An 8,621-nucleotide genomic window follows, 5' to 3' on the forward strand; every position below is an offset into this window, starting at 1 on the left:
AACAGGGCGGCGGCAGCGGCAGCTGCCCCCAGCAGCTGTGGCAACTGACATCAGACACTGAGTCGACTGTCTGACCCTACCGTCGCACCAGCGCCCCATCCGGAGCGAGGGGGAACAGTTTCAGTTTCGGTTTAACTCATGGTTTATATCAAGTTTTCAAATATACAACACAAACATTTTCCCAGTATCTTTGAATACATCATTTATGTTAGATATTAATTATTCAATATAGCGTTTTAAATAATCGTATCGATAACTTTAACCTCCTCATCATCAACTGTCCACATAATGAAATCTGGGAAGATTTAGAAAACCGCTCGACCGAGAAACTCTGTATCGATGCATGCAGGTTGTTCAACCCTTTTATTCTGTTCCAAAATCAATTGCATTCCATCCCAATTCTTAAAAAAAATGTATCTATATATATGCATATATTTTGTTGTTTTTTGTCAGAGGGAAAGATGTCAGCTGTAATATTTCAGTGGATCACACTGATTTGATTATAGGCATTTCATGTTAAAGCTTATCCTTACACACACACACACACACACACACACAAACACACACACACACACACACACACACACACACACACACAATGTATAGCAAGATGAGGGTGTTTTGAAGTTCTATTTATCTGAAAATGGGTCCTCTAGCCCAATAACTTTATTTTCCACATTCACTCTTGTTCCCTTGTTTTTCCTTCTCTTTCATTGTTTTCTAGTGTCACCTTTATTTCTATTGTCTTTATTATGTATTTTTTTCTTGTTTTATTCAAAATAAAATAAATAATTGCTGTGTTGGGATAAATGTAAAGTTTATTTCCCTGATATCTAATTAACTTTAGTCCATGCCAGTCCTCGACCCTTGATAGACTGAAAATGTGTTGTGTTTGAATTAATTGTCAAATAAAATCAAAGCAAATTGTCTGCTCATGTCCCAGCTCAGATGATTCAAATCTAGATTCATAAATCTGTAAACTGTAAAAACATACATATTAAAAAACAAACTTTCCAGGATGCATGTTCTACTCATTTCTGACTCAAATTTACATCAGCTTGAGAATAAAATGCTAGCCCACAAATGTATATTTAAAAAATGTTTTAATAGATGTGTGGTAGATACCATCTTAACGAAATGAAAAACGAAAGGGAACTGATCTTGCAGCTCACAAGAATTAAGAAAAATGCAATGTAGTAAAAAATAATAAGAAACAAATAAAAAAAGTGGTAATGATAACACATCTGTAACAACATCTGTTTAATGAGCTGTGCATTTATTAATAAATCAGTTTATACATAAATGAAGAGATGTGATCACAGACAAAAGCAGAAGAAGCTAGAATTTGGTCCACATTGTGTGTATTCTTCAGATCTCACTGAAGGGACTAAGTGTAATTTGTGCTGCAATCATTTTTCTGTTGAGTGACTGAAGGATACCTCTGCTAAGAGCTTTACCATTTCGCTAATAGCCAGGTGCCAGCGGGCTCAACAGCAAAAGGTCAAAAGGATTTAGGAGATCGGGCAACTTTTCTTCTTCTTCTGACGTAAGATCTTGGTTGCTTTGGTGATGGCGTCCATGATAATTTTGGATATACAGTTGGGAGTTTCTTGTGAAGACGTGCGGCAGCAGCGACGGACGGCTGGAGAAGAGCTTTTCCCAGATGAACACAAGGACGCTGACATCTCCACGAGCTGATTTCATGAAGAGCACAAGTCCAAGAAATCAGATGATTTGGATTTTGAGTTCTTAGCTCCTCAAATTTGAATCTAAAAATGTAGCATTCAAAATACTTTTTTTTAATCTCACCTTTTGCATGGAACAAATGGTCTTGTCTTGGTCAGACAGGGGGCAGCATTGTTCAACAAAGCCTTTGAGAGGAAAACCAACAGGGAACCTGAAAAAAAATCAGTAACTTTACTATGTTTCCAACTTGTCTTTGGTCACACATTGTGCAGATGGGTCTCGATCCACAACAACATTTATAACAAAGAAGATATTAAAGGAAATGAGGTGTAAGCACATACGAAAAATTGCAGATTTCAACACACCATGCAGCTTGTGATTCACTCGTTTCCCAATAGCAGAAATTAAACTGGAAGGAAGAAAAGAATGAAGGAGACATAAAAAAGCATCCTACTTCTTCTTGATGATCTTGTGAGTGTCGCAGATTTTGTCGAGTGAGAGCTCCTCGGAAGTCATATTATAATGAGGGTCAGGAGAAATGTTGTGGAAGCAGTTGAGTTTATCATTTGCTCCTTCAACTACACAACAGTGGAAATCCGACTCGCCACCTTTCTTAACCGAGCAAAATTTGTCCAGCTCCTCACTCCACTGAAATACAAAAGCAGAAAAGAGCACGTGAGACGGTACCAAATTGTATCTGTAGAAAATAATGATCTGTTGTATCCTTCATGCCTTACCTTCTGTTCAGCACAGTTGAGCACGTCCTGCTTCTTTTTGCAGCAGTGTTTGAATCCCTTCTCCATTCGATTAACGGTCTTTGCCTGATGAGACAGCCACTCGTAGCCGGTACCTGGCAGGCACTTGACACTGTAGCGGGGACGAAGGGCCTGGTCGCGACACAGTGACGCAATAGAATCCGCAGTGGGTCGTCCAGGTGGAAACTTGATGTCGACCTTCTGCGAAGTAGATGGTATCATCTTCTTCTTTCCTCTGACACTGTGTGGAGTCACCACTGTCCTGTAAAGTATGAGGCCTTTATGATGAATTGGAAAACACTGGTGACACTCAAATCCCATCACCAGCAATGTGTCAGGCTGCGTTCAGATCATAGAATGTATGTAAAGATGGACGCCATGACAGCTCCCCAAACCAAAGGGTCTGTATCTCCACCTGGTGAGTGGAGGCAGTATAGGTCATAAATCCAGCCTCCTCCATGTTGGTAGGTGGGACATGGACCAATGATTTTAAATATATGTAGTATACGTTAAATACATTTCTCTCTTGTTTATGTCCATTTAAGTCGTTTTTCATATCAAACTGGTTTGTTCAAGTGTTAATGTTTCTGTTAAGTTTGGTTTTAATAAGTAAATGACAGAGGGACATTGAAACTGTGGTAACAGATCATTTTCACTAACTATCTACAACGTACGTGGAGACAATAAGCAAGTCACAGTGTGGCTGCTCTAAGCTGATAACACAGGCGCCAAAATGAAAAACAGCACATGCCACAGGCCACAGGCGCGATCACACATCCATTGTGGCCTGAGAGGTTGTGATGCTACTGGAATAAGACTGTCAATATCTGTGCAGGTTTTATTCATTTCCCTTCATACCTCTGGCAAGTGCTGGGGTTAAAGGTGAAGTCGACAGTAGAGGGCAGCGGTGGCAGCGGGATCTCCTCTGTGGGCTCGTAGTTCGGGTTGGGAGAGTCCTTGTTGAAGCAGTTGAGCCTGTCGCGGCCTGTAAGTCTGCAGCAGTGATACAAACGATCCTTCACCGATGAGTCTTCCTTACAGAAGGATTTGACTGACAGCTCCCACTGCGGCAGAACATAGACATTCAGGGTGTGTGTAATAATCCTCTAATGCTTATATAAAGTCCATGGGTTCACGGCTGTGTGTTAAGTAAGTGGTTGAATCGACCGAGAATTAAAAAAAGAAAAGAAAAAGGAAGGAGTTAAGATTAATGTAATACTTTATTCACCGACAGGTTTGGGACAGGTTTGTTTTTTTACCCCAGACAGCTTCACTTGTACTCATGCCAGTGCATATCTGTTATGTCTGTCTGGACTGTAAATAATGGGCTTATTGACTGGAAGCGCCCAAGGTCTTCAACTTTGTTTTAAGTAGCATCATCTCTGAAATGTGAAGAATTTTTCATCCCTTATATTATTTTATTTTTTATATCTGGGGTAATACGAAAACATGAAGAGAAAAGACACTGGGTTTGGTTTGCAGGACTGAAGTCAATCATAAAGGGCCTCAGGTTCAGGAATTCAGTTAATGGCAATTAAAGTTGAGACAATAATGTGATGCCAGTAACAGCCATGTTATTATTAAATTGCTGAATCAGTTTTAGGAGCTGTGTTGAAAACTTACTGCCTGTGTGGCGCAACACAGAGTCACTTCCTTCTCCCACGTCTGGTTCCTTTCGCAGCATGTGCCCAGCCAGGACTCTGCGTTGTTGACCGCTGAGGCCCTTCTCTTCAGCTGACCAAAGCCAGAGGAAGGAAAGTAAGAGTCTGGGTAGCGAGGACGACGTTCTCCGTGGACACAGATGGCTTGGAGATTCTCGAGGGTCGGGCGGCTGAGGGGAAACTGAACATGGTAGTCCATAGAAGGGCCCGCAAAGGAACGGGGCTGAGACTTTGGTTGATCTTAAAGGGAAGGACGGGAAGCGTGATTTTAAAGTGATGGTTGTACAGTTGTGGTTGGAACAAAGTAAATTCAAACTAGAAGAAAAAGAATACATACGCCCTCTTGGTTTTGGTTTGGAACCCCCTGACAGAACAAAGGTAGTTGTTTGTTTATCACTTCTTTAGAGGTGGTTTCTTTGTACAATTGACTCATTTGGACATTGGTTTGGTAAAGTAAATTTGAAAAGGGAGAAATAAATGAGAGAAGATGACAGATAGGTAGGAAGGTAGCAGCTAACCTCTCTCACTCAGGGTGTCAACCTTTACGGGTGGAGACTCCACTATCCGCTGCATGGGAAAATCTATAGAACAAAACAAAAAAGAATAAAAAGAAAATTAATATTATGAGAAATAAGTCTTAATTGGAAACAAAGTCATAATATTATGAATAGAAAGTGGTAATTCAAAGAGAAAAAATAAGTTCCATTTTCCTCTACTTTCAGAATCTTGGTTATTAATCTCATTGTTTCTTTTTTAAACTTTTTCGACCATTGTGACCAGCACAGAGTCGACCACTAACAATCATTTCCTCCTTCACAAAAGAGCCAATTTCCTCCATGTTTGTGTTTCTTTCTTCAGAAAGTGTCATGCTCAATCTTTTCAGGGTCCCGATACTTATAATGATGTTGTGCTACTGAGCTAAAAGAGTATTTTGTTATTGTGATACCTATTCTAAAGAATAACTTAAGAAGATGCTCCACATTCCTCATGTTAACGACAGCCGACAGACAGATCACCTGATATTCTCACCCGTGGCACTGCCTACAGTCATGACTTTTTTCTTTTCAATGTACGACATTTTTATCCATGGATTACGACTTTAGCCTCGTATAATGATGACTTCATTCTTGAAATCTTAGCTTTTTTCCACTTAAGGTGACCCTAATATTGTAATGTATGATTTATTACTGGAATACAAGCAAGCTATAGGCAGTAAAATCTGAGCAACCAAAGGGACAAATGTTTGAATGCTGTGTACTTATGTCAAAACAAGGTCATGACAGAAAACACAAAGTGATACAGAACCTTTGGGATCGAAGACATCTGCCCAATCCACCTCTTTCTGGAGAAGGGCGTCTTCCATCCCTGAAAGACACATATTGATGAACAAGTCTTTTCAAAATGGATGAGTCAATGTCTTCATGTAGTAGCTAAGGAACCAAACAAGCAGAAAGAAAAAGGGGTACTCTCCATAAAGTCTTGATTCATCACAATGAAATCATCATACAACTGTTTCTAAAGGATGAGTAGTTCTACTCGTGACATGCAAAGTGAACTTCATGTCCCAAAATCCCTGTAATTGAAGTATTGAGAGCTGAACAAACTGCCCCTGTGAACTGTTCACTGCAGCAATCAAATCAACTCTGCACTCGTACGTGAATACACACCTTCTCCGTCAAGGTCGAAAGTGACTTCAAGCTGCTCAGCGAAGCCTTCATCTGGAAAATTATCTACAGACACAGAGAGAAGCAAAGAGAGAAAGGAAGAGAGGAGGAAAGCCACACAAAGTTACGTAACTCTCCCCGGTTTTCTTTAGAATTATATACAAATTATTGCTCTGGAAAATATTCTGCAAGGACTTTTATTTTTTATACTTAAATTAGATTTAAAAACAAAAAGTTACTTTAACTTAAGTAGACAAGGTATTATGATCATTTTACTTTTACCTGAATACATTTTTTCGTCTTATTAGTACTTTTACTTAAGTAAAATGTTTGAGTACTTCATTTAATGGACAAGCTGGAACAGACAAACAAACTATTTTGTTTTGTTAAGACCCCCCAAAAAGAAGATAATAAATTTGATAATGTTTTTGGCAAAAGTTTTCATCCATAAATGCAAATATAGCAACAACAAAAAAAAAACTAAAAGATGTTGAACAATATGTAAATCTAATTTCCATATCATCCAAGAAAATGGCTCCCCTGGCTTGTTTGTTTGTATGTTCCTGTATGTTATTGTATACCAACCGATGAATACCTGTTTCTTGATTAGTTAAAATAAATAAATAAAATTTAAAAAAGTGTAGTTAGCTAACAGTAAAAAGTACCTGAAATTAAATCTACTTAAGTGAAGTACAAATACATGAAAAATGTACTGATAAGTAAAGGTGCTCTGATAAATCCCACCAGAAGCACCACTGGAAGAAAGTGCAATAAAGTTGAAGCACTGGTGTTCAACTAAATGAGATTACGAGTATAATGCTCTGTGGGTAGTCAGATACTTTGCACCTATTGTCTTTAAAAGTATTGTAAAGTAAATAAAGTCTAAGATTAATGTCAGTGTGCACTTGGAGCAGATTAGACGAACAAACATGGAGCTGAAGCCTGACGCAAACACATCAAAACCAGTGGGACAACAACAACAACAGTCAGAGAAGGGACGGTACCGACCTGTGGATGCAGAGCTCAGTAAAACCCAGAGCAGCAGGCTGGAACAGACTACAGGCCAAGACGAGCCCATCGCGATCTTGTCGTTGTGTGTGTCTGTGTCGGTGCTGCAGCGGTCTGTCTGTATGATTGACTCCCGGGAGCCGCCCAGTAAACACCCTCAGCGGGGCAGCGCGCACAGACGGGCCCGCTAATTGGTCCAGCAGAAGCTCCGGTGCTGTCCGTAAGGGAGAGAGAGAGAGAGACCCCGTAAACCCACTCTGTGGTGGAAGTGGGGTTTGAGGGAGGAGTGAGAGGAAGGAGGGAGGGAAGTTTTTCACCATGACTCACTGCTTATCCCTCCAAAGTCCTTGAGTCCTCTGAGACACGCATGTCTGAACACGAGTCTTGTTTCGGTCCAGATTAACGTGATGTCCAGCCGTTAGCCGTAAATTACCAGCTGTAACTCAGCTGAGCCAATCAGCGTTTCTTACTCAAACACTTGATCAAGAACCATGGATTCTTCTTCTTTTCTCTTTTTTGTATTCTTTGTATTAAAGGAAGATTCTTTCTGCCATTTTGTAATGTTGTGTGTTTCATATTTCGAGAAATAGCCAACATGTCGAGTGATGTCAAACTTGATCAGAGGAGATCGAGAATAAAGTTGAATTGTCGAGAATAAAATCAAACTAAATTAGAGTAAAATAGCATTCAACCCTTTATAATGAATCCAATGTTTATTAGGCCTAATTATTTACTGTCTGTACCAATATTGACACAATGAATAGATTGTAGTTTTTAGAAAATTTGTGGAAGCCTTGATTTTGTGCTTCTGTGAGGTTAGTGGACCTTAGCAGATAGACGGAAAAATTTGCCAGAAATATCCTGTTTCAAGAACAGATTAATAAAAGATAGGTTCCTAAATTTCCCATAATGCAACACATTTCCACATTTCCATACATCTTACCTGCTTGATAAATGTCCATGTCTGTCTTTGTCTCGAAACAGACTGCTGAAAGTAGTACCGTCTCCAACAAAGAGCTGGGTTTTAATTGTTAGACTTCAGAACAGCACTGAATACTCCTATAGGGATAAATGAACTTGTATTGGAGAGTCAGTGGCTCATATAAATGATTGAGAGCATATATTTTCAATAGAATTTAGCTTTTAACTCATAACAAGATAATGTGTTAATACTTTTGTTCACAGAGAGACAGATTAAACGCCTTGAATTCCTAGTTAATCTCACTCTGAGTCCAGGGTTTTCTTTGTCTCAAGGATTCCAGTCTGAAGAACTGCCTGTGACCCTTGAACGGCCCCTCCCACCATGTTCTCATAAAGTCCTACCAGAGAAGATGTCCCCGGTGCGCTGTGCTGCTAGACTGCAGCTTAATGAGTTTCCGCAGTTTACTCTCTTTGTGACCCAGTTTAAACTCGAAACAATTATCTGCTCTGCCCACAGCTCTTTCCCATCATATAGAGGAGTTCTCAGGATCAACGTTTTGTTGTTGTTGTTGTTGGTGGTGGTGAGAGACGAGAGTCCGGAAACTGTACTGAAGTGTTTTTTCCTGGCTAGAAATTCCTCTGAGAGGTCGGAGATTAAAGAATAACAAACAAACCCAAGCTGAAGGCTGCCATGACTCCCTCCCTTTCTCATACTGGAAAAACTGAGATCTGGAATTTGTCAAGAAATTATTTTGTAAATCCAATGCATCAGTTGTTTCTTACTGTAAAACTGTTGACTCATTATTTTCTGGTCAAAACTGAGTTGGCAGGACAGATTTTCTGACTGCTTTCCTTTTCTTTCAGGGGCCAACATCAGGTGAAGGCTGGTTTATTTTTAATTTGATGATCACAGTTGCAAAAATACC

General features: G+C 39.7%; 1 protein-coding gene across 1 annotated transcript; it reads right to left on the reverse strand.

Moving 5' to 3' along the window:
• Positions 1-1,086: 1,086 nt before the first annotated feature.
• Positions 1,087-7,125, reverse strand: LOC128450093 (extracellular matrix protein 1). The gene is made up of 11 exons (XM_053433549.1): positions 6,775-7,125; positions 5,770-5,832; positions 5,408-5,467; positions 4,621-4,683; positions 4,440-4,466; positions 4,065-4,342; positions 3,300-3,505; positions 2,424-2,703; positions 2,141-2,334; positions 1,810-1,897; positions 1,087-1,694 (listed from the first exon to the last, which is right to left on the reverse strand). The coding sequence occupies exons 1-11, from the start codon at positions 6,842-6,844 to the stop codon at positions 1,512-1,514; spliced, it is 1,512 nt and encodes a 503-aa protein (XP_053289524.1). The 5' UTR covers positions 6,845-7,125; the 3' UTR covers positions 1,087-1,511.
• Positions 7,126-8,621: the final 1,496 nt, after the last annotated feature.

This window comes from Pleuronectes platessa, chromosome 10 (genome assembly GCF_947347685.1).
Source record: "Pleuronectes platessa chromosome 10, fPlePla1.1, whole genome shotgun sequence".
Classification (NCBI taxonomy): Eukaryota; Metazoa; Chordata; class Actinopteri; order Pleuronectiformes; family Pleuronectidae; genus Pleuronectes; species Pleuronectes platessa.

What these genes read in the sequence shown, in the direction of transcription:
- LOC128450093 (XM_053433549.1), bottom strand. Translation starts at nt 6,844, where the DNA reads ATGGGCTCGTCTTGGCCTGTAGTCTGTTCCAGCCTGCTGCTCTGGGTT. An exon ending in AGATGTCTTCGATCCCAAAG is followed by an intron (nt 4,684 to 5,407) that starts GTTCTGTATCAC and finishes TTTGTTCTATAG; the next exon opens with ATTTTCCCATGCAGCGGATA. An exon ending in CACAAGATCATCAAGAAGAA is followed by an intron (nt 1,898 to 2,140) that starts GTAGGATGCTTT and finishes ATTTTTTTTCAG; the next exon opens with GTTCCCTGTTGGTTTTCCTC.